Source organism: Carassius carassius, chromosome 8 (genome assembly GCF_963082965.1).
Source record: "Carassius carassius chromosome 8, fCarCar2.1, whole genome shotgun sequence".
Classification (NCBI taxonomy): Eukaryota; Metazoa; Chordata; class Actinopteri; order Cypriniformes; family Cyprinidae; genus Carassius; species Carassius carassius.
The window spans coordinates 2,553,787-2,581,059 of NC_081762.1; the positions used below are offsets into that span (position 1 = coordinate 2,553,787).

The window sequence follows — 27,273 nt, forward strand, 5'->3', positions numbered from 1 at the left end:
TACTGATGTGTTCTCTCCCCAGCCTGGACGGACCCACGTACTCAAGCACGACATCCACACAGCACCTGGAGTTATTGTCCGGTAGCGGCCCTATCGTGTCCCAGAGGCTCTGCGCCACGCCATCGAGGAAGAGGTACAGGTGATGCTGAGTTTAGGGACAATTGAGCCATCACGCAGCCCGTGGTCCAGCCCCATTGTCATGGTCCCGAAGCCCGACGACACCTTCCGCTTCTGCAATGACTTCCGCCACCTAAACGAAGTCTCTGAGTTTGATAGCTACCCGATGCCACAGGTTGACAAGCTGTTGGATCGCCTGGGAAGTGCCTGGTTCATCTCAACCATCGACCTCACCAAGGGCTACTGGCAGGTCCCCTTAACCGAGCAGGCCTAGCTGAATACAGCTTTCTCAACCCCAAGTGGCCACTGGCAGTACCGGGTCCTTCCCATCGACCTGCATGGGGCCCCCGCCACCTTCCAACGCCTCATGGACGTCCTCCTGTGGCCCCACCAGCTCTATTTGGCCGCCTACCTCGATGACGTCATCGTTCACTCAGAGACTTGGCAGGACCACCTTGAGCTGCTGCAGAAGGTGCTGTTGGAACTCCGCCAGGCTGGGCTGACCGCCAACCCCCGTAAGTGTCACCTGGCCCTCGCTGAAGCCAAGTACCTGGGCTATCAAGTGGGCCGCGGCCTCATCCGACCCCAGGAGAAGAAGGTGGCAGCTATCCTCTCTGCGCCGCGGCCCTCCACCAAGACACAGGTACGGGCCTTTTTGGGGTTGGCAGGATACTACCGCTGTTTTATCCCTAACTTTTCCTCCTCAGCCTCTCCCCTGACAGACCTGACCAGGAAGGGGCAACCGGAGAAGGTCCCTTGGAACCCGGAGACAATGAACGCGTTTCAGCGGATAAAAACAGCACTCACGTTGGCGCCCGTGCTCAGAGCCCCCGACTTCAACCGCCCCTTCCTGTTGCAGACAGATGCATCCAATACCGGGCTGGGAGCTGTCCTCTCCCAGGCCCTCGACAGCGAGTAACACCCGGTAATTTATATCAACCGAAAGCTGTCCCCAGCGGAGCGACGGTATGGGACTGTAAAGAGGGAGGCATTGGCCGTCAAGTGGGCAGTCCTAGAGCTCCGCTATTACCTCCTCGGCCACCAGTTCACCCTGGTCACTGACCACGCCCCTCTAAAATGGATGGCCCGAGCCAAGGACACAAATGCCAGGGTGACTTGGTGGTTCCTTGCGCTCCAGGATTTCCACTTCACCGTAAAACACCGAGTGGGGACGGCCAATGCGAACGCCGACGGTCTCTCAAGGATATGGGCAGCTTTCGCAGGTCTGTCAGACTCCACTCCCCGCCCTCCCCCAATCTCCCCGCTTCTCCACAGGGATAGGACGACGCTTGGGGGGGGGTGTGACACGTGTCCTGAGCTCTCGTCAGCATCGCCCTGGAAACAGAGGAGGCACACCTGCACCTGCTCATCACGGGCTGAGCAGCCACGCCTGCGCCTCATCAAACGCTGGCTTCATAAGCCTCACCAATGAACACAGAGGTGAGAGATGTCTCCAAAGACTCGGCTAACCTACCTCTGTATTTCCCTAGACAGCAGTGTGTGACCGCCAGCCCTCACTACGCACGGACTTCACGGACCCACACAGCACTGTGCACGGAGAGAGAGAGAGAACCGAGCACCGGAAAACCACACACGTTGGCTATTTCCCCCACTAACTTGTTCCAGATAACGAACAAAAGACTGACTCTTTCTCGAGTCAAGAACCGTTTCTGTCAGACGCGTCCGATTCGAGAACCGAGGAGCTGATGATACTGTGCATGTGTGATTTAGTGTGAAGCAGACTGACACACAGAGCGTCTGAACCGAACTGATTCTTTTGGTGATAAATTCTGAACTGATTCTGTGCTAATTTTATGAGCCCAGGTAAACCGAAGGCTTGAATCAAGGGCAATCATCGCCAATGATGCCATTACATCGAGCGCAAAACAACCGGTGAACCGTTTTCTTCAACCGGTTTATTGAATCGAACTGTCCGAAAGAACTACTGGTGATCCGAAAACTGATGCAACCTGTTCTTGACTCGTGAACGAGTCAATGTTTTGTTCATTATCTGGCTCAGCTCTGTGTTCATCTTCAGTTCTCTCTTCACAGCAGTTCAGTCAGTGTACTGTTTGAGTAAATGAATTACTCCAGGATATTGGTTTGTTTTAGCTCAGAGGGAGTGTCAGCCACATTAAAAAAGTTAACAGTTTAAGTCATTTGTGGGTTAATGCTCATGGAGACGCGAACCATTTAAAACGATTCAGTTTAATTTGGTGAACTGGTTCAAAAAGATCCGGTAACATCGAATGATTCGTTACTGAACCGGATATCACAAACTGCTTTGTTTTGTACTCTCTCACAACAGACACGGAAGAGAAGACAATGCTGAATAAAGTTTATAGTTTTTGCTATTTTTGAACCAAAATGTATTTTCGATGCTTCAAAAAATTCTAATTGACCCTCTGATGTCACATGGACTACTTTGAAGATGTTTTTAGTACCTTTCTGGACATGGACAGTATACCATGCACAGTTTCAATGGAGTTGGATTTTTGAAGGCACATTAGCAATTTGCATGTTCTAAACAAAAATCTTCAAATTGCCAGCAGGCGGTGCATTTGGACCAGTACAAACAGTTTGTATGAATGTCCTTACATTTGAATGTCCTTAGACTTTAGTTACAATGACGATTAATGTTGATTATATTTTTGGTGGGGGGATGACACGTCATATTCATACATCCTTCAACAGGTAATTTTACTAGCATGAAACAAGATTGTAATTGAGGTTTCAAATTGTTTAACTGATTCAGGTGGATTCGAACCCCTGCAGACAGTCGGTCAGAACTGTTTAAATATCTTCTAACTTGAGGAAATCACCCCAGACTTTTGAGTCTCATTAAGGAGTTTACTGATGGCAAAGTTGTGGTTTTTATATGCACGCACAACTATATTGCATCAGTATGTTTGAGATATTGCAGACGAATGTGAGATAAAATGGATTGCTCACGGAAGAAGTTCGCGTTCTGCATGTCTGCTCAGCGCACCTGGTCAACTTCCTCATGGCACATGATACACATGATGGTGACGTTGCATATGTTCATTGGTCACAGGAAGAAGCCTTTTGAACAAAGATGTTTATTCAAAATATCAAAGAAAAAATTGTTTGCCGTTATATGCTCAAAGCGCACGCTCTCCCTTAACAAAACCAAGCAGACTTAATAGGGGGTTACTCAAGTATTTAGTTCTTGGTTTACCATAATTTGTCATTTTCGAGCCATCGCTAACTGAAACAGCAACCTCCGGCAAGGAGGGTTTTTTTCTTCTTCCCTCTCCTCTATTGGAGGGCGCGCATAAATAAAGAGCACACTACAGCCACAAGCGCAAACTCGAGCAGAGCTGCTTATTTTATGGAACCATGATTAACCATTCAGTAAGAAAGCAAATTATTATGACCCAATGCACTGCATTTTCAAGCACTTTATTTAAATTCAATCCAGGGTTTTTAATTAAACCTTGAACACACTGCATTAAATTTCAAGCAATTTCAAGGATTTCAAGCACCCGTATGACCCTGTACGAGGGTGCAGTCAGCAGAGGCTCGCAGTGGAGCCAGCAAAAGCATAAATCCCAGGATTTCACCAGCAGTTAGGGAGAGCAGGGTGCTCAGGGAGAGGAAATCAATGTGTTCAGCAGTTTAGCTCAGCCCCACAGTGAACATGGTAGTGCTCTGAGCTGTCCTAAGTGCACAACATTTTATGATGCCTTCATTAAACTGAACCCAGATCACGTAGTTGAACTGGAGAGAAACGCAAGAAAACAGAGCATAGAACCACTCTGGCATGATGCACGCAAGCTGCGAATAACAGCAAGCACAGCCAGCAAAGTGGCTCAGCATGAGACAACTGACCTGGGGAGCGTTTCCCAAAACCATAGTTGCTAACTAAGTTAGCAACTTTTTTGGTTGCAATACAATTTCCCATTGCCAGCCAACTAAGTTGCTAACAGGTTAGCAACTATGCTTTTGGGAAACGCACCCCTGGTTAAGTTTTTCAATGAACACCTATACCCAAAGTTCCAGAGCAGTGTGGCCACAAGGTATGGGAAAGAATGTGAGGGTCTTGCAAAAGAGCAGATTAAAGAAAGGGGCTGTATAGTGATGGACAGAGGGTTGGTGGTATGTGCAGGAGACCCATGGCTGGCAGCAAGCCCTGATGGTATCGCTGATAACAAGCTGCTAGAAGTAAAATGCCTCATCACACTCAGTGCTTGCACAACCCTTCATGATGCACTCACTGCAACAAACCAAGACATCAGAGTAGAGGGTGGGCAGTACATTTTGAATCCAAAAGGCCCCAGAGGTTACTATAAGCAGGTACAGTAAGGGATGCGCTGTATTGGGCTGAAAACATCCTGTCTTGTTATTTGGACCCCAAAACAGCACCTGGAGCTTGATATGCCTTATGACAAGGGTTTTGTCAAAACATATACGCAAAGGCTACGTGTAACGACTGTGTAAGGAGTGGCAGGAAGCAAGTGCGAGGTTAATGAGATTTAATGAGAATAATGAGACAATACAAAACGGAGACACAAATAACGCTGGGAGGAATGCACAGTCCAAGATGGTGGTGAGGAATGATGAATCCGGAAGGCGGAGGGGAGTTGGCAGCAGGAGAGGGTGACACAGGAACTGCAGGGAAGCGAGCCGAAGGTAAGTGGTGTTGCTTGATGGTGGTTGCGTAGAGTGGACGGGGTTCTGGGGAAACACGGACATCCCACGCAGAAACACACAAGAAAGCAAAGCACAGGTCACAAACATGAAACAACGCTCTCACAAACACAAGAAGACAAGCCATATATATAGGGATGAGTAATGAGTGACAGCTGTTGCTGATGACAATTAACGGAGACGCCCACAAACTAATCAGTGCTGACGCGTAACACACAGACTTCACCCACAAAGTGCAAAACCCAGAGATCACGGTTTACCAACCGTGACACTACGTAGCACTTACTTTAAACACATGCTGCCAAAACTTGTGGATGAATTTGTAGAGGGAAGACTGCAGTTGAGTGACAGCTACATGAAAATGATTTCAAAAGCAGCTCAGTAGTGCTGATCTAAAATCAGTCTAGCAAGAAAGGGGTGTTGTCTAAAAGAAAAGAAAAAAATGCTTTTTCACTTTTTACATTATATAAATACATTAAAAACAGCAGAAATCGAATTCTACAGTACTTTATTCATCAGTCAATAAATCAGTTAATCAGTATTTGTTAGTGTTCATTACTTAGTAGTATATAATTTCATTTTTTATTTAAAATCCAAGTGCAACATTAGAAATATTATAATTAAATTTTATTTTGGTACAAGTGGTTTCTCCAAATTTGAAAGTGCTGCACAAACAATAAATATTTTATCTATTGTGCAAAGACTGTTATCATTTAGAAGGTCGATCAATCCAGAATTTTTTGTTATAACTTTGTCACTAGCACGACCACCCCAGACTTTTGACAAAAATGGAATAGTTCCTGTTAAACTAATACCAACAAGGAACTTCACAGTATTATGTGATTTGTAGTGGGAGTATGTGATTGCTCATGTTTGCAAACTAGTTGGCCTCTCAGAGAACATTTTCACTACAGTCTATTATACATCTAACTTTATTGAAACATGTAGCCTAGTCTTGAAGAGGGTGAGGATATTTCTTCTGATTTCTTTTCTGGATGGGCACCGGACAAGGCATTGTAATTCTTTAGCCATCACATTGAGCCACTCATGAAAGATGTTTGAGACAGGTCCACAACTCACTTTGAAGCGAAAAGCTAGGTCTTGATGAGTTAAGCCTAGCCTATTGCAGCAATGTTTCTTTTACGCGGCTGCAATGTTTCTTTTTTGTGCTTTCTGTTACTGAGCCTGTGTCTGTCACTCGTCCTCTTAAAAGTGGAAGCTTGTGCGTAGCTTTGTTGCATTATATTGAAACTTTGTTGATGTTTTATTGTCATGCGTGTTCTGGTTATTTGCGCATGATTAAACATGACTCTTTATATGGCGATAAAAGAAAGCTTTGTTGCGTTTTTTTTAAAAGTGGGGTTTTGGGGGTGCGCCAACCCGGTTGGGACATAGAAGGGGGTGTGCAGGAAAAAAAGTTTGGGAAACGCTGCTCTAGCAGTTTCAGAATAAACCGAAAATAGGCCTGTGTTTAGCCTACAGATTTCGTGATTACATAACAGGTCTCTAATGTTTTGCTCTATTGTTTTGGCAAAGCGTGTCAAACGAAGTAAAATCGAAAGAAAGGCTTTGTGCCCTTAATGATGAGTGTTTGCACTAGTTGTTTTAAGGAGAAGCGATTTTTGGGGGCCGATGCCGATATTAACTCGAAAAAAGCCGATTTATAAGCCGATATTTTGATTTTAAAAATAATCTGGATATTAGACCCATTTCCTATAAACTGCATTTACACAACATTCAATAGCAAAATATCTGCCTGTTCTATGTATGTGGGCTGTATAAACCATTTTCCAGAATGGATTATGTTAAAAAAAAAAAGCCTTAGATTACAGTCTCAATGACTAAACAATTGCACATCAAAAGTATATATTTTTTAATGATCAAAAAACAGTCTGGTTTTAAACATTTAACACTTTTACTTTCTTCCAGTTGAAGCTGGTTTTAACAGTCTGTGTGTTTACTGTAAATAAATTATAATACTAAAGTTAAAGTATTTGCAGAAGTAGTCCCACACTTTGCTGCTACAGCATTCACCTTTTTCAGCCATCTGTAGGCAGAAAGAGAGACGGAGAAAGAATAAGCATGTGTATTAATAATATCACCATGTATCATGACTCATGTCATCATTAGAATTATAATAATAATAAACTGGGATCTCCTACATAGGCAAAAATGAGAAATATATATTTTGTTTTATTTGTCAAGCAATAGGTATTACCTACTTATATTTAACAATATTATTTCAACATTTTCCTGTTATGTCTGTAAAGCTGCTTTGAAACAATATGTAAAAAAAAAAAAAAGCGCTTGTTCAGCTCACATTTATTTACATGTCCCCTCTGGTTTAATCATTTCTGACGCACCTACTGTAGTTACTGTAACTACACTATATTTGCTCTCACAGACACATTCACAACAGACCCGTATATCTTCTCCTCTTCTCTTTGTGCAGTCTGAATCAAAACATCGTCTTGCCTACTATTACCGGAAGATTACGGAATCAATTTGAAGTTGAATGGTTAACGTTAGTGTCATGAACACACCGCTGTCAATTTTGAGAAGAACCACCTTCAAACAAGTTAATAGCAAGCATTTAAGGGGCCTGCTAAAAAGGAAGCTATTAGCGTTAGAGTAACGTAACCAGCCTGAATTCACCAAATTGTTCTCTGGACCTGAGAGTAGCCTCTTCTTCCTTGCTTCTCTCTTAATTCTCATCAGCAGGACTAGCGCTATCGCTCGCTTCTTACAACGGGACAGATACATGTTTCCTGCTGACCGAAAGGAGGAGGAACAGACTATGAAAGAGCTCCCGCTAAACGTTTTTAAAACTCCGCCTATGCCATAGCGCAGCGCAAATCGCGTTGTATCTGAAGGGCAACGCTGAGCCCAGCGGCAAGCGCCGTGCATACCGCGTACTGTGTGAAAGGCCCAATTACGCGGTCATTATGTGGGAAACACACCGCAATAGAATAAGAATAAGTTAAACGCTAACGTTATAGTTTGACCTCCTATTAACGTTCGCGCTCTTCCACTGATAAACATGGTATTAGCTTTGTGGCTAATCTAATATAGCAATGCATTAGCGGCTGTAAGTGATGTTACAGAATATTTAGAAGTAATAATGATAGGACCGTTAGCTAGAACTACCACACAGTTTTTATATACAGGGTATGAACTAAATCTACAATCATTTCACATGACGAACGACAGACTCACCGTCAAAACAGTTGATCGCTTTCTTCTGTAGTGGACTTCTGGCGCTGTTGTTAACTCTGGAGCTGCAGAGCTCCCTCTGGTGGGCACACTATGCAACACTCATAACATGAGTGAAGCATGAGACTCTGTTTCTCATGTTTCATCGGCCGTTATAAATGCCGATGCCGATTTAAATGCAATTAGCTTATATCGGCCGATAATATCGGCCGGCCGATATATCGGTCGGGCTCTACTGCTTACAGTAGTGATGAGATGCATAGCAGATTGTCATCACTCAATGGCTGGATGTCTAAGTGGTGCCCACAGAATAACATAGGTTTCATAGACAATTGGATGAGCTTTTGGGGGAGACCTGACCTGTTTAAAAGAGATGGTCTTCATCCCTCCTGGGGTGGCGCCACTCTTCTCTCTAGAAATATGGCAAATAGTCTTAGTGTTTATACTTGACTAACTGGGGCCCAGGTCAGGAAGCAGACAGACTGGCTAAACCGACCATCTGCTAGCTGCCTCCCGTCACAGAGGTCAGTTAATTCTCAGCACATAGAGACTCTTTCACCTAGATATCACACTATAGAGACTGTGTCTGTTCCCCGAACTAGAAAATACAAAAAAACGTCCAAACCAAGTTAAGATTAACAATTTAATTGAGGTTCAACAAATAAAAAACAGAAGCAATATGGATAAACAAATGATAAAGCTTGGCTTATTGAATATTAGATCCCTTTCTACGAAAACACTTTTTGTAAATAATATGATCACTTATCATAATATAGATGTACTCTGTTTGACAGAAACCTGGCTAAAACCTGATGATTACATTATTTTAAATGAGTCCACCCCCCAAGATTACTGTTATAAACATGAGCCACGTCTAAAAGGCAAAGGTGGAGGTGTTGCTTCAATTTATAACAACGTTTTCAGGATTTCTCAGAGGGCAGGCTACAAGTATAACTCGTTTGAAGTAATGGTACTTCATATAACATTATCCAAAGAAACAAATGTTAATGATAAATCCCCTGTTATGTTTGTACTGGCTACTGTATACAGGCCACCAGGGCACCATACAGACTTTATTAAAGAGTTTGGTGATTTTACATCCGAGTTAGTTCTGGCTGCAGATAAAGTTTTAATAGTTGGTGATTTTAATATCCATGTTGATAATGAAAAAGATGCATTGGGATCAACATTTATAGACATTCTGAACTCTATTGGTGTTAGACAACACGTTTCAGGACCTACTCATTGTCGAAATCATACTCTAGATTTAATACTGTCACATGGAATTGATGTTGATGGTGTTGAAATTATTCAGCCAAGTGATGATATCTCAGATCATTATTTAGTTCTTTGCAAAATTCATATAGCCAAAATTGTAAATTCTACTTCTTGTTACAAGTATGGAAGAACCATCACTTCTAACACAAAAGACTGCTTTTTAAGTTATCTTCCTGATGTATCCAAGTTCCTTAGCATATCCAAAACCTCAGAACAACTTGATGATGTAACAGAAACTATGGACTCTCTCTTTTCTAGCACTTTAAATAAAGTTGCTCCTTTACGCTTAAGGAAGGTTAAGGAAAACCGTTTGACACCATGGTATAATGAGCATACTCGCACCCTAAAGAGAGCAGCCCGAAAAATGGAGCGCAGCTGGAGGAAAACAAAACTAGAGGTATTTCGTATTGCTTGGCGGGAAAGTAACATATCCTACAGAAAAGCATTAAAAACTGCTAGATCCGATTACTTTTCTTCTCTTTTAGAAGAAAACAAACATAACCCCAGGTATTTATTCAATACAGTGGCTAAATTAACGAAAAATAAAGCCTCAACAAGTGTTGACATTTCCCAACACCACAGCAGTAATGACTTTATGAACTTCTTTACTTCTAAAATCGATACTATTAGAGATAAAATTGCAACCATTCAGCCGTCAGCTACAGTATCACATCAGACAGTGCACTATAGACCCCCTGAGGAACAGTTCCACTCATTCTCTACCATAGGAAAGGAAGAATTGTATAAACTTGTTAAATCATCTAAACCAACAACATGTATGTTAGACCCTATACCATCTAAGCTCCTGAAAGAGGTGCTTCCAGAAGTCATAGATCCTCTTCTGACTATTATTAATTCCTCATTCTCATTAGGACATGTCCCCAAAACCTTCAAACTGGCTGTTATTAAGCCTCTCATCAAAAAACCACAACTTGACCCCAAAGAACTAGTTAATTATAGACCAATCTCGAATCTCCCTTTTCTGTCCAAGATACTAGAAAAGGTGGTATCCACACAATTATATTCCTTCTTAGAGAAAAATGGTATATGTGAGGATTTCCAGTCAGGATTTAGACCGTATCATAGTACTGAGACTACTCTCCTTAGAGTTACAAATGATCTGCTCTTGTCATCTGATCGTGGGTGTATCTCTCTATTAGTTTTATTGGATCTTAGTGCTGCGTTTGACACAATTGACCACAACATTCTTTTGCATAGACTTGAATACTTTGTTGGCATCAATGGAAGTGCATTAGCATGGTTTAAATCGTACTTATATGACCGCCATCAGTTCGTAGCAGTGAATGAAGATGTATCCTATCGATCACAAGTGCAGTATGGAGTACCTCAAGGCTCAGTACTAGGGCCGCTACTCTTCACGCTTTATATGTTACCCTTGGGAGATATCATCAGGAAACATGGTGTTAGCTTTCACTGTTATGCTGATGATACTCAGCTCTATATTTCTTCGCAGCCCGGTGAAACACACCAATTTGAAAAACTAATGGATTGCATAGTCGATATAAAAAACTGGATGACGAGTAATTTCTTACTGCTAAATTCTGAAAAAAAAGAGGTGTTAATTATAGGACCTAAAAACTCTGCTTGTAATAACCTAGAACACTGTCTAAGACTTGATGGTTGCTCTGTCAATTCTTCGTCATCAGTTAGGAACCTAGGTGTGCTATTTGATCGCAATCTTTCCTTAGAAAGCCACGTTTCTAGCATTTGTAAAACTGCATTTTTCCATCTCAAAAATATATCTAAATTACGGCCTATGCTCTCAATGTCAAATGCAGAAATGTTAATCCATGCATTTATGACCTCAAGGTTAGATTATTGTAATGCTTTATTGGGTGGTTGTTCTGCACGCTTAGTAAACAAACTACAGCTAGTCCAAAATGCAGCAGCAAGAGTTCTTACTAGAACCAGGAAGAATGACCATATTAGCCCGGTCCTGTCAACACTGCACTGGCTCCCTATCAAGCATCGCATAGATTTTAAAATATTGCTTATTACTTATAAAGCCCTGAATGGTTTAGCACCTCAGTATTTGAATGAGCTCCTTTTACATTATAATCCTCTACGTCTGCTACGTTCTCAAAACTCAGGCAATTTGATAATACCTAGAATATCAAAATCAACTGCAGGCGGCAGATCCTTTTCCTATTTGGCGCCCAAACTCTGGAATAACCTACCTAACATTGTTCGGGAGGCAGACACACTCTTGCAGTTTAAATCTAGATTAAAGACCCATCTCTTTAACCTGGCATACACATAACATACTAATATGCTTTTATTATCCAAATCCGTTAAAGGATTTTTAGGCTGCATTAATTAGGTAAACCGGAACCGGAAACACTTCCCATAACAACCTATGTACTTGCTACATCATTAGAAGAATGGCATCTACGCTAATATTTGTCTGTTTCTCTCTTGTTCCGAGGTCACCGTGGCCACCAGATCCAGTCTGTGTCCAGATCAGAGGGTCACTGCAGTCACCCGGATCCAGTACGTATCCAGACCAGATGGTGGATCAGCACCTAGAAAGGACCTCTACATCCCTGAAAGACAGCGGAGACCAGGACAACTAGAGCCCCAGATACAGATCCCCTGAAAAGACCTTGTCTCAGAGGAGCACCAGGACAAGACCACAGGAAACAGATGATTCTTCTGCACAATCCGACTTTGCTGCAGCCTGGAATTGAACTACTGGATTCGTCTGGTCAGAGGAGAACTGGCCCCCCAACTGAGCCTGGTCACCGATGGAGTTTCGGTTCCTTGCCGCTGTCGCCTCTGGCTTGCTTAGTTGGGGACACTTCATCTACAGCGATATCGTTGACTTGATTGCAAATAAATGCACAGACACTATTTAACTGAACAGAGATGACATAACTGAATCCAATGATGAACTGCCTTTAACTATCATTTTTGTATTATTGACACTGTTTTCCTAATGAATGTTGTTCAGTTGCTTTGACGCAATGTATTTTGTTTAAAGCGCTATATAAATAAAGGTGACATTGACATTGACTGGTTGCCGTTTTGTTACAAAATTGATTAGCTCTGAAAGGAGAGGCGCCTCACTATTTCTGTGAAATGAGTGCAAATTGGTTTAATTCAGGGTAATTGTGACTTTCCCCCAGTTTTCTCAATGGCACAAGTGTCCCAATTAACTCGAATTCACCACATCTGTTCGAAGTACACAGTATGGAGTCATCTGAACAGAGATTATTGGTCCGAGACCTTCTACATTGCTTGAAACTTGACAGAACTGGAATAGTCTTCTAGCTTCTCTCAAAGTATAGTTACAACCGGATTTAAATCCAAGATAATAAAACTCTTTTATGAAAAACTGATTAAAATTAGCTTAAATCAGGAACAAAATTCTGCAAGTGGGGTTTAAATTTGTCGTTCAAGATTATTTTTATCACCACATTATTTGTTCGTTTTAAGCTAAAACTTGTTCGGAAACTAATACAATATGTCTATTTTTCTCATTTAAATGCTTGTTTGATTAAAGAATTTGTAGATATTTGTACTCGAAATCAAGACCGAAATACTGAGGAAGAAATTCATATTTACAGTGTAACAGTTTTTGGTGTGAGCATAGGGGGAGCGTTGGCCATAGGGACTTGGGTAAATAATGGCACTTAATTGGACAAAAATGCCCCTGCACAAACAAATATAATTACGTCTGTTGCTTACAAATAGAATATAAATAGACATTAAATCAAGATCTTTTCATGTTGCGTCGTATTTTATTTTAGGCGTTTTTACAGAGTTGCACCTTTTAACCAATCACACACAATTCTGTTGAGTTTAGGAATGTAATGGCCAATCAGAAGCGTTCAGATGAGTCCTTGCTGAAACTCATCAGTTTTGTTGAGCGTGTGCGCGTTCGCTGAGTGAATTCCGGACTCTTGCGAATTCCCTCATCATAAACAACAAAGCGCAGATGTATGTACAAAGTAAGAGATCTGATTTGATATAATTTATACATAAAGGTGACTTGACAGACATTGTTACCACAGATTTGGCACAAACTAGAACTGAAATCACAATATGGCTTAGTGCACTTCCACGTCCACGACTTCATGGGGAAGAGAGTCGGACTCGCAATCAAAGGGTTGTGAGTTCGAGTCTCGGGCCGGCAGGAATTGTGGGTGGGGGGAGTGCATGTACAGTGCTCTCTCCACCCTCAATACCACGACTGATGTGCCCTTGAGCAAGGCACTGAACCCCCAACTGCTCCCCGGGCGCCGCAGCATAAATGATGCCCACTGCTCCGGGTGTGTGTTCACAGTGTGTGTGTGTGTGTGTTTACAGTTCACTTATCACTTAAACTTAGTATCAAATCACAAAAGGTCAAGTAATTATATTCAATATATCTGTCTCCCTTTATGACAAGAGTTTTTTGTCCCATTAAAAAGTGCTTTATTGTTTGTGTTGTTTATGTTCCTCAGAGAAGCATTACCTGCACTACATGTTTACAGTCCTGACCAAAGCAGATCTATTCCCAGAGTTCACTGTTGTGGGTGTTGTTGATGACAGACTGATCTCAGACTACAGTATTGAAGTTCCAGATTGGACAAGACTAATTCTGATGGAAGATTATGGGGTTATGACTCTTGTACAATCATGTGACTCTGCAGACTGGTTTATGGATCAGGTACACATTCTGTCAAACTGCACAAATTGTTCTGGTGAGTTTAATGATTTGTTCTTATTAATTATCAGACATGTTATGAAATTGTGTGTATGTCCTACTGTAAGCTTCTCATCACTGTTGTGACTCTGTGATTGTAGAGCTCCATACATTGCAGAGAATAGTTGGTTGTGAAGTGGAGAAGTTTCCTAATGGAACAGTGAAGAGTCTGAATGTCTTTGATGAATATGGATTTGATGGAGAGGATCTTATTGCCTTTGAAAATGACACAATGCTGTGGATTGTTAAAAGTCCCAAAGCCAAAGAAATGAAAAAGAAATGGGACCTTCAGATAGGACGAAACCAGTTCATCAAGGATTATTTTGGGAAATGCATGGAATGGATCTTAACATTTAACAACACACATAAGGGTATGTTTTAATCAGATTACTTTACTGAAGATTCTTGTAAATCCAGATTAAAATGCAATATATATATATATATATATATATATATATATATATATATATATGCGCAAACAAACATGTAAATGAAAACATGTTAATCCTGTTTTGACTTCCCTTTTTCTCTGAGATAAGCAAGTAGACATGGAAAGGTGCTTCTCTTTTCTAGAGGGTACTATGGTAAGCGCGGTATTTCTGGGCTTTCATAAGCGCCACCTCCTGTCAGAGAATGAAGTTGCATTTTTATTCAGGTCTTTAAAAGTGACCTTTATAAAACTGGCACAGCGTCATTGAAACTCTCACAAAATGCTGAATCGATTCGACAAAACACGATGCAGCAGACACCATTTCTGCATCACTCTACCTTCGAGAAATTTTAACCAAAGAATGTTATAGACTTTTCATTAAGACCCTAAAGAATCCTATCAACTTGGGCATCCAATGACAACGATGACAAGTATAGCGTGTCACTGCAGCTGTCATTAGAAAACATTTTAATGCTATAGAAACAGTCAGTGTTCTGAGATGTGCGCATGCACACTGGCTGATCTGGTCAAAAGTGTGTAAATGAAATGAAAACTCAAACTAAAACATGCAAAAAAAAAAAAAAAAAACAGCTTTTAAACAGATCGCAAATGTTTTATTTAAAGTATAATTCATTAATTCAATAAAAATAATAACATATGAAGTGTCTGTATATGCTTTATATTAATTTTGAGAGCTTGTATATAGAAGCCAGTAAGAGACTATTAACTAGTTTACTTATCACCCTTTTTATTACACGTCTCAATAAAAATGTCTACAAATTGATGAAACTGATCCGAGATTAAGCCATAGACGCTGGTTCAATGCTTTGCCACAGGGGCTATCTCAATTAATGAATTAATTGCATGATTCACAGATTCACAGAGATTATTACCCCCCAATGGCGGAGATAGTATTAAAGAAAGAATTACAAAAGCAAAAATGCATAGGCTTACTCATGTCTTTCAGAATGCATTTGATGTGCAATCTTCTGTGGAATATAACCCGATTTCTTCACTGCATTAAAAAAAGGTTTGTTAATTGCATTACCTATTTCTCCAGATTCACCAGAGGTTTACATCTCTGCAAGGAGAGATCCTGATGATCACACAAAGCTGAATCTGAGCTGTCTGACCACTAGTTTCTACCCCAGAGATATTGAGATGAACATCAGATTGAATGAATCTGTTCTTGACAACCAAACATCTTCTGAAATCAGACCAAATGCTAATAAAACATTTCAGATGAGAACCAGTGTGAAGATCGACATAAACTCTCAAGGATATTATGACTGTTTTGTCATTCACAGCAGTCTGACAGAACCAGCTTCAGTAGAATGGGGTAAATATCACCAGAAATACAGTCAAGTACATACTTGTAGCAGGTAAATATAATGATGCTGCAATAGATTAATGTTGTTGATCACAAACACGTAAAGTGCCTCAACTCAGTTTAACAGTTTACGGTGATCATGTGCAATGGGTATTTATTATCTTTATTTTCATTCTGCAGATGGAACATGCTCTACATTTGAGACCGAATCTGATCAGACCTTTATAGTAATACTTTCGGTTTCAGCTAGCTGAAACCGAACTAGCTGTAGTTTTTGGTATTTGGTAAAAACTAGCTGTAGTTTTTGGTATCTGCTCGATGGCACCGCGGATTCACCACAGCGGCTAGGGATCTTCAGCAGCGCGTCCCTCCTTCTCCCGGGTTTTGGCACCACTGTAACAATAAAACCTTCATATTCATCCGGAAGGAGGAGGCGGGAACCGGCGGACAATCAAACAAATACTTTAATAACAAAATAAACACAAAACAGCGCATCAGCCCCTCACGGACGACTGATGCGCACAAATAAAAAACAAAACATAAAATAAAGCCCAGGCCTGGTCCTCTCTCATCCTTCACTGTCGTCGCTCCAGTTTTATATCCTTCCATCTCCTCTGTGGGACTCGAGACCGGTGGTGGGTCGCAGGTGTCGCTGATTTCCCAATCAATCCACCGGCCTCGCTCGTGTTCCCACATTCCTTGGACCCGCCCCACTCGTCACATACGTGGACAGTGTATAATGGTAGAAATATGTAAACATTGTGATATAGATTTTTCATTATTGTGTTTAAATTTGACATGAGTATGGTTATCTATAATATTTATCAAACAAATGTGAACTGTGGATAAATATACATTTAAACCTATTTACATGAACATTTGATCTGTTTTAAAACTGTAGAATCTTTCCCTCCTCTGCGGAGAAGTCGTCATCCCGATTATGGTTCAGTGAGTGAGCAGATATCGATGAGGACTGCTGCGAGTGCTGGTTCTTCTGAAGAAGAGCTCACTGTTGATGAATCTGCAAACTAGACTGGAGTGTGAACGAACAGGTGTTTCATTTCTGTTCATTCAGAATGGAAACTGTATTCTAGTTATCCAGCTCTGTTCAGAAAAAGGTTAGCAGGTTCTAATCTGAGTCAGCTCTTATCACAGATCTTGTTTATGCTCACTTAAAGTATGACACTGCTTTTCATAGTTGAGAGATTCTTGAAACAATTCATAAGGTCAAGATTATATGATATGTGCTACATCAAACTCCGTTCTCTACTTGTTTCTATTGTTTGCTTTTATTTATATCATTACTGAAAAGCTAATCAAGAATTTGTTTTCTAATACTTATTGCAATTAGATATGATAGTATTTTTATCACTGTATAGTCTTCTCCATTTACTGTACACTGCAATACATTATCTACTGTAAGTTATACTGTGATTTTGTTTTAACTTTAACGTCTGAATTAAAGTTGGAATGTTTTTAAAGTAAAACATGTTGTCTTGGGTAAAGATGCATTGATCAAATGTATGCACTGTAAAGGCTGGAATACACTACATGATTAATGCTCAGATTTGTGTCCCAATCTAAAGTCTGGAGAAGTCAGAGCTAGTTGCCTAAAGTCTGATCCAGTTTGCAGATTTGAGATTTCATATAGAGTCACGTAGTGCATGATGGTCACAGACTGATTTTTTTGCTTCAGACTGTGATTCTATCCAGTCGGAGGGTATCAGATATGTTTAAAATTTAACTGATTTTAGAGCACACATTGTTTTCACGTTTTATGTGAGTTTGTTGTGACTGGAACAACTTAAAAGTCTGTGTGATCCTGAGTCGTTTAGTGTATGATTGTCAGTTTTAACTATGTTTGTAAATTTGTGAAGAATAAAAATCTGTTCAGAGCCTGGACAGATGTATACTATAAAAGCCTAACTATATATTCAAAGAGACAGAATAGTCTGCGCATGACCGGATGTTTTTTTCGGACCCAGAATAAAGGCGAGATGAACATCACGGAGCGCTAAACTCTCCTGCAGAGTGTGTTTCATTTATACTCGAAGCCAGAGGGCGCTCTCGCGCAGAAAGTCGTAAACTAGGAATTTCCTAATATGGGCAACAGCGTCCGGCTATCGCTGTATTTTCACAGACACCATAACATTTACATTTACATTTAATCATTTAGCAGACGCTTTTATCCAAAGCGACTTACAAATGAGAACAACAGAAGCAGTCAGGTCAACAAGAGAACAACAACAGTATACAAGTGCCATGACAAGTCTCAGTTAGTCTAGTATAGAACGCATAGGTAGGTTTTTTTTTTTTTTTTTTTTTAATTAAAAAGACAAGAAAAGGAAAAGTGCTAGTGTTAGTTGGTTAAGTGCAGGCGAAAAAGATGAGTCTTTAGCTGTTTCTTGAAAATGAGTAAAGACTCAGCTGTACGAATTGAGATTGGGAGGTCATTCCACCAGCTGGGGACAGTCCAGGAAAAGGTCCTTGAGAGTGATTTTGAACTTCTTTGGGATGGTACCACAAGGCGTCGATCACTTGCAGAGCGCAAACTTCTGGAGGGCACATAAGATTTAACCAATGAGTTTAGGTAAGTTGGTGCCGTGCCAGTGGTCGTCTTGTAGGCTAGCATCAGTACCTAGAATTTGATGCGAGCAGCTACTGGTAGCCAGTGTAACCTGATGAGGAGCGGAGTAACGTGAGCTTTTTTTGGCTCATTGAAGACAACCCTCGCTGCTGCATTCTGAATCAATTGCAGAGGCTTGACAGTACATGCAGGAAGGCCCGCCAGGAGAGCATTACAATAGTCCAGTCTGGAGAGAACAAGAGCTTGGACAAGAAGTTGGGTTGCTTGCTCTGACAGGAAGGGTCTAATCTTCCTAATGTTGTATAAGGCAAACCTGCAGGACCGGGTAGTTGTAGCAATGTGGTCTGTGAAGCTTAACTGATGATCCATCACAACTCCTAGGTTTCTAGCTGTCCTCGAAGGAGTAATGGTTGATGAGCCCAGCTGTATAGAGAAGTTGTGATGAAGCAATGGGTTAGCTGGAATCACCAGGAGTTCTGTCTTCGTAAGGTTAAGCTGAAGGTGATGGTCATTCATCCAGCTAGAGATGTCACTCAGACAGGCTGAAATGCGTTAAACGTTTGGAAACACGAAGACATTCGATTGTGACAAGATATGGTTTATTTGTTTTTCAAGTCATATCCAGGTAGCAGTGGCGGATCTAGAAAATTTTGCATGGGGGGGCAAAGGGGTGGCAAGAGGTCTTGGCAGGGTGGCAGGGGTACATGGAATCCCTATATATGAATTGCTTTAAAAAAACACTTTTAAACTACAGTAGTTATTGTTTAATCATGCCCTTACACACTACAACGTTTTTTAATTCACAACACACACACCAGTTATGTTTAGACTACTTAATTCTATTGTATTTGTTATTTCCCCAGTTGTAACCTGGTTTCATTGCTGTGATATCTGAGAGGAATTGGATTTAATAGGACTGCTAACACGGCATTAATCAGTTTTTGTGTTTAATTTTGGAGGGAAGATCGGGCGGTAACGACTATATTACAGAATTTTCCGGGCAAATATTAACGCGTATGAACTGATTACTATGTTTACTACACTTAAAGTGTGTTCTCTTTTCCTAAATACGATCCATAACATTACCGTTAACGGGATTCATTTCAGTATGGTTAACTCCTTCATCCTTCCCTAAACATAGGCTAAACCTTCCCGAAACATAAGTGTACTGTTAATATTAACCTACAGTATGTCTGTATACTAATAATATATACACATCCAAAAAAAAAAGTTATCCTAAGAACTAATTTGTCCTAATAAGAAGGTTTTAGGACAACTTTAAATTAATTTCAAATGATATATATATATATATATATATATATATATATATATATATATATATATATATATATATATATATATATATATATATAGATAGATAGATAGATAGATAGATATACACACACCCACACATGCATATAGATATATGTACATAAACACACATACTTTACTAATGAGTTTGTGTGTACACACACACACACACACACAGATAAACACTATATGTAATGTGTTTATTATACACACACACACACACACACATACATATATATATATATATATATATATATATATATATATATATATATATATATATATATATATATATATATAATTAAATAAATGTATATATAATATAGAGTAGTCAAAATTAGAAATGGATCAAAAAAGTGAATCAAAGTTGTCTTAAAACCTGCTTCTTAGGAATTGGTCAGCCACTTCGGACCAGACTTCTCCAGACGATAGATGGATGTACTAGGGTCCAACAGTTTTCTGCAGCTCGGAGCTGATGGTACTGCTGGACATCTTCTAATTGCAGGGCAGGTAAGCATGATGTGCCTTTCATCTGCTGCAGTAAGTTTCTTTGGGTGACACTGCTGACCAGTCCTCCATTTCTTTGTGCTTCTTCAACAGAGCTTGGGCAGCACATCTGAAGCAGCGCATCCGTCTTGTGTCTTGTTGCTGCGTCTTGCCATGGTATATGTTTGTTTTTTTTAGCTGAGTTTGGCTGTTCCTCACCCAGTTCTGTTAATGTTAATATTACTGTATATATTGTGTGTATTTAAAATTTTATTTTGATGCTTTGGAAATGTTCTTATAACGTTTATGCCAATAAAATTGAATTAATTTTTGTGTGTGTTTAATTTTGAAGGGAAAAGGGGACTGCTCCGATAAGGTATAATAATTTACAGTATATGCTATATATATTTTTCTTGTGCTTCTATGGTCATAATTACTAACATCCTAAAGTTATGTTAAGACACATTCACATAAATATATACACATGCACAACAAGTGAATATCAATGAATGCCAGAAGCTGCTCAGATTAAGTCAAGAAAAAATGTCAACAGTGAAAAATATACAAGGCAACCAATTGCATTCAACAAAACGTTTAATTAAACATTACATCCTGTGAGAGGGTAGATACATTTTCCTTGAATGTTCAGTCTTCAAAGAGACTCGCTTGATTTCCAACAAGGAAGCTGTAAGTAATGCATTAGTTACTTGAATTTATATTTACAAAGATGTATTCTGCTTTCATGTGTATACATTCCATTACACAAACGGGACTGTTAGATTAAAGTTCAATGTGTTACCAGAGCAGCAGTGTACATGTGCTTCTTTCATCAAAAATTTTAAGAGCCATGAACATGAGTTATGCAGCTGAAATTCTTCACTGTATTCTAAATAACTATTAAAATCATGACTTCAGTTTTTTGGTCAAAAGTCAGTCTCAAATGGTTTCACATGTCATCCTCTTCAATTTAAAAATAGATTAATAATCTTTCTTTTTGCAATTATACTTTTTATTTGCTGGGATCATCCACATTTATGCTACATATCCTATCATCACAATGCACTGTCTAACAAACGGTGTGTGTAACTTTAATTACTAAATAAACCAAAGAACAACCTTGCAATATACAAGTTAGCTATGTTATCTAGTTGAGCTAGTAAAAATAAATACAAAACAAAAATTCTAGTTAAACTAGCTAAAGTTAATTGTAATCAGGTGTACTAATACAGTCGCAAACAAGTGTTAATCACTTTAACAACAAATCTAATAACCGACGATAAACGTTGTATGCCAACGAACTTGAAGAAAATTTGAGGTAAATGTAGCCCATCATCAGATTATGGTAGCTAATATTAGTTAAGTGTTTGTTACTTAAGCAGCGATTAATAAGAGTCTACCTACCTCAGGCTTCAATAAACATTAATAAAGCTGGCAACATGAAATACAACTATTATATAGATTCATGAGAGGTCGGCTAATGCGTTCAAATGTCGAAAATACAGTGATTTCATCAATTTACCAGCGAGCGTACTTCAGAAACATTGAAAATGTGTGGAGTTCAGCGCTGGAACTATCAGTGTTTGGAACTATTGGCGGCTCCACGACACGCGTTACTTCCGCATTCCAAAGTTCCTATGGCAGTCTATGGGAGTGTCGCAACTCTGTTTTTCAACGGCTCTGGGCTTAGCTAATCAAATGATCGATCTCCTAACTGGCACTGTATTGTGTGTTGTAACGTAACAGCCCAAACTAAAATTGGGTATTTTTATTTAAAGTAATTAATTAATTATTAAAGCGATTTAAGGGAATAAAGAAAAAGAAAGGCTTGTTGTATTAGTGAAATAATTGTAACTATTTGCAACTAATATTTTATTTTTAATTTACATAAATTAATCAAGGAAATTATAGCATATTTTCAATTCAAAAAGGCAAAATTTAATAAATAAATAAAAAAAGTTGAACTTTTCTATTGTAAAACAGTCAAATATTAAATTATCTACTTACATTTACCAGGCATTTGTTAACTTATTTAATAATTTTGACATTGATGAGCTAGACTGCTGAACTTTTAGTCTTCCTAACAACAAACAGAGCGTTGCGTAATGTAGTGCATCAGAGCAGCATTAATAATAATATCAAGTGAATCTCTTATCTGCATCTTAAGTTTATTGCCAATAATAATGACAGGTTTGCGAACGTGAACTCGGTGAGCTCGCGCAAAACACATCTTCAGCACAGCGACTCATTTAAACGCCTCTGATTGGCCGATGTGATCAACAGACATGTCTGTGATTGGCTACAATGCTCAACGTTGCAAAAGCACGTCAAAGTACCTTTAATGCAAAGGGAAAAATATAAATAAAAATGTAATATGCACTGTTCATGATTAGTTAATCGCGGCCGCTGTAATCTTATTCACATTTGTTTTTCTGATGAATTGTTTTGCTCTGTGAGAAAGACAATTTAACAAAATATTCGGGGCTTTACTAAAAACTTTCGGGGCTTAAGCCCCATTAGCCCAGCCCTAGCGCTGCCCCTCAATATTTTATATTTTTTATTAAGCTGTTCTTGTCTTTACTAAAATCAAAATCAGGCTAATCAAAGAGAAGAGTGCTCTTACAAATCACGAGGGAGCGATTTGACCGCTTATTTTGCCTAACGTAATAGACTCGCTGTTTTTGCTGATGCTGAATCGTCTTTAGCATACAATACATTCATTACAAATGTAACTTCAAGTTAAACGTGTGTTTAAACTACACCTGGGGAAACTCACTTCACCTTCATATACATAGGGGAGTCGTGGCCTAATGGTTAGAGAGTCGGACTGCCAATCGAAAGGTTGTGAGTTCGAGTCCCGGGCCAGCAGGAATTGTGGGTGGGAGGAGTGCATGTACAGTTCTCTCTCCACCTTCAATACCACGACTTAGGTGCCCTTGAGCAAGGCATTGAACCCCCAACTGCTCCCCGGGCGCCGCAGCATAAATGGCTGCCCACTGCTCCGGGTGTGTGCTCACAGTGTGTGTGTGTGTGTTCACTGCTCTGTGTGTGTGCACTTCGGATGGGTTAAATGCAGAGCACAAATTCTGAGTATGGGTCACCATAGTTGGCTGAATGTCACTTCACTCACTCACTTCAGAGGATCTGTCCGGGGCAGCTCAGTCTCTGGTTGCAGGGCCACCGCACCGAAGCAGACTCGCTGTGTATGAGCCAGACTGAGCGTACGCCGCTCTGCACGTTTGAATCAGGGACGTAACTTAGTATTTGAGGGGCAGGGGGGAAGGGCGAATAATACATTTAAAATTAAAAATTAAATTGTTCACTTTTGGTAAATGTATTGGACATAGTGGTGGGTTGTTTTTGTAAGTACAGTTTTTGGATCATTAAAGTTAGGGGGGCAGCTGGGGGGGCAAGGCTCTAGATCCGCCCCCCTGTAAATCCGCCCATGCCAGGTAGCCTAATAAATAAAGTAGCCTATGGTATATGAACAGGGGGGCAGGGTTTCATATTTTTTTGAAGCACCCCTGGGTGCCACCATTGGCTAGCGTTAGCTGTTAGCATTCCATTGACTCCCATTCATTTTGGTGTCACTTTGACAGCGAATAATTTTACATCTGAGGCATTTAAATACTCCATTTGTCCATTAATTATTTCTAAAGAAACACGAAAATGTATAAAAGGCTCCATTACCTTGTATCTTACGTTATGGTCCTGTATAAGCAGTTTTTGTAAAAATTAAGCTAACGATTGCGTCATAACCAGCGACTCTCTGTCCCATAGTAGAGAAATTACCGTATGGACAGGAGGAGAAGCTCGCAGGCAATCTTTTACTGTCTATGAGGCTATCGGGTGGACGTGGAGGCATAAAGTCAAGGAAGATAATTAATCAGAATACTTACCAAAATGTGCTCCTGTTCACGCTCGCCTTCTCTGCAAGATTCGGTGGGTGATTCAGATTTCTCTTGGCACAGCGGTTAGAAGACTTACAGGTTGCTCACATGACTTCTACGTCATCAAGCTCAGTTTGAGTCTGCGCAGTACACCCGACCCCCAGGAAGTGCGTGCTTCTAATTGACTTCATTTTTCTCCGTTGAATCCAATGGGGTCGCTGTGTCCATTTCTTTTACTGTCTATGTATATGAACAATGCAGTGCTAATTGACATAGGCCTATAGCATTCATTACCGTATAGAAACTATTCTGCTTTATGTGATTGTAGAAAAAAAGTGTTTGTAGTATATAAACAAATCATTAGCCTATTATTGGTTATAGTCCAGCAGTTATAGATTTCTAAGCCAATTAAAAGCTAGAAAGTTAGAGAAAAATGATTTGCTGCTCAAAAAACATTATGATATGAGTATATTTTTTTCTGGTTTTTGTGATAAATAGAGAGTTCAGAAGAACAGCATTTATCTGAAATATAAAAAAAAATTGTAACATGTCTTTATCATCACTTTTGATCAATTTAAAGCATCCTTTCTAAATAAAAGTATTAATTTCTATAATCTCTTTAAAAAAAAAAAAATTCTAGCTTTTGAATGGTGTAGTATATAATGTTATAAAAGCTTTTAATTTCAGATAAATTCTGATCTTTGGATCTTTCTGTTCATCAGAGAATCCTGAAAAATGTACTCAACTGTTTTAAATATTGATGATAATAATTTAAAAAGGTTTCTTGAGCAGTAAATCATCATATTAGAATAATTTCTGAAGATCATGTGACACTGAAGACTGCAGTAATGATGCTAAAAATTCAGCTTTGATCACAGAAATAAATTACATTTTAAAAGACATTCAAATAGAAAGCAGTTAATAGTAAAACTATTTCACAACATTACTGTTTATGCTGTACTTTGGATCAAATAAATGCAGGTCTGGTGAGCAGAAGATAATTTATAAAACATTAAAAATCTTACTGTTCAAAAACTGTTGACTTGGTAAGGTTATATAGATTACAGAAATGTTGTATTGTAATACATATATATATATATATATATATATATATATATATATATATATATCATTCCTGTCCCCCTCACTTCTGAAATGATACGCCCCTGGCTCAACGTAGCAAATGTCATCAAAATATAGTAATTTATGATTTTTGTTCGGGAGCTTCTATAAAAATAGAGAGTCAGCTCTGCGGATCATCTCAGAAAGCTAACAGCTATAACACCAGCATTGAAAACTTTTTTAAAGAAGTTGCTCAAAACTCACTTTCAGTCAGCAGCGAGTGTTTGAAATAACGAGATCCGATCCGATGTCGATTATAATTACCATACAAGGCAGAAATATTTTAAGCGATGTAAAAGACTATGCATGCTAAACATGTTACCATAGTAAACATGGTAAATATGACCGCTAAAAGAAATCAGATGTCAGCTTCTTATTCTCCATCACAATCGTGTATTTCTTTAGTAACTTATATTATCTCTCATAAGTCTCGTCTCGAGAGTTTAGCTCCACGTAGCATATCATAAAAATATAATATGCTATTATTTGTTTTGTTTTCTTTTTCTTCCTTAAAAACTATCTTTCTTTAATGTATGGGCACATGGATGTAACTTTGCAATGGGAGAATCATTTGGCTGCGGCTCCATTGTTTACACACGGGAACAGCTGTTAGCACTGAGGCACACTAGGATATCTTCTACTGAAAGACAGGAGATCCCTGAGGATTTATTTAAAAGAAGAAGAAGGGGATGCAGAGGTGGAGTTAAACGTCGAGAAAGGAAAAGACGGTACAAACCATGCATCCCATCTGTTATTATGGGGAATGTGAGATCTCTCCCCAATAAGATGGAAGAGCTAACGGCCCTAACCCGGCTGCAGAGGGAATACAGGGAGTGCAGTGTCATGTGCTTCACGGAGACGTGGCTGAATGAACTCATTACGGACTCACTGGTTACACTGGATGGCTTACAACTTGTGAGAGCGGACAGGAGAGCAAAGGAGAGCGGTAAGAGGAGGGGTGGGGGAATTGCGATGTTTGTGAACAATAGATGGTGTAACCCTGGGCACATCAGTGTTAAGGAACAGCTCTGCACTAAAGACATTGAGTTGCTAGCGGTTAGCATGCGGCCATATTACATTCCGAGGGAGTTTTCACACATTATTGTGATAACGGTCTACATCCCCCCCTCGGCTGATGCTTCAGCTGCATGTGAGCTACTTCACTTACTTGTGTCGCAACTGCAGACATCAAACCCACAGTCCTTCTTCCTCATCTCCGGAGACTTTAATCATGCTCTCTTGTCTTCAACACTTCCTACCTTCACCCAGTATGTTAAATGCCACACAAGGGAAAATAAAACTTTGGATCTGCTGTATGCCAATATTAAAGAGGCATATAACTCTTTACCCCTTCCCCCGCTGGGCCGCTCAGATCATAACCTGGTCCATCTTCTGTCTAATTACATACCTTTGGTGAGTAAACAACCTCCCACCACTAAGTATGTGAGGAAATGGTCTGAGGAGGCCAGTGAAGCACTGAGAGACTGCTTTGAGACCACAGACTGGGAAATGCTCTGTGATTCTCATGGGGAGGACATTGACACTCTTACTCATTGTGTTACTGACTACTTAAATTTCTGTGTGGAGAACACCATACCTAAGAAGAAGGTTCGGTGTTTCTCCAACAACAAACCTTGGGTGACTTCAGAACTCAAAGCCCTGCTGAATGAAAAGAAAATACTTTTTAAATCTGGGGGAAAAGAAGAGTTGAAGACGGTCCAAAAACAACTAAGATGGGAGATTAGGAAAGGAAAAGACAGTTACAGGAAGAAGTCGGAGTCATGCCTCCAACAAAACAACATAAGGGAGGTTTGGAGGGGTCTGAAAACCATCTCTGGTCAGAACAAAGTCAGTGGCAGAGGCTTTGTTTCTGGTGACTGTGACAGGGCAAATGAATTAAATCTTTTTTTCAATAGATTTGATTCTAGCCCCTCTCCTCCCACCTCCAACCAGACTTCAGACTTGTCGGGAGCTTCTATACCTCCCTCTAGCAGCCTCTCTCTGACAGTCAATCAGGTGAGGATGGAGCTAAAAAATATCAAGGCAAGAAAGGCACCAGGCCCGGATGGAATCTGCCCCAGAATGCTTAAAGATTGTGCAGATCAGCTCAGCGAAGTCATCTTCACATCTTCA

General features: G+C 39.9%; 2 protein-coding genes across 2 annotated transcripts in view; both read left to right on the forward strand.

The window, feature by feature from the left end:
* LOC132144965 (zinc-alpha-2-glycoprotein-like) overlaps positions 1 to 16,841 on the forward strand; it is a 103,857-nt gene extending 87,016 nt beyond the window's left edge. The window contains exon 6 of the mRNA XM_059555586.1: positions 16,649 to 16,841. Within this exon, the coding sequence (XP_059411569.1) occupies positions 16,649 to 16,779 (131 nt within the window). The 3' untranslated portion in view covers positions 16,780 to 16,841. The remainder of the gene's footprint in view (positions 1 to 16,648) is intronic.
* LOC132144825 (zinc-alpha-2-glycoprotein-like) lies at positions 1,195 to 16,001 on the forward strand. The gene is made up of 6 exons (XM_059555391.1): positions 1,195 to 1,340; positions 1,463 to 1,557; positions 13,713 to 13,985; positions 14,089 to 14,358; positions 15,478 to 15,756; positions 15,928 to 16,001. Exons 1-6 carry the CDS (start codon positions 1,195 to 1,197, stop codon positions 15,999 to 16,001), a joined length of 1,137 nt encoding a protein of 378 aa, XP_059411374.1.
* Positions 16,842 to 27,273: the final 10,432 nt, after the last annotated feature.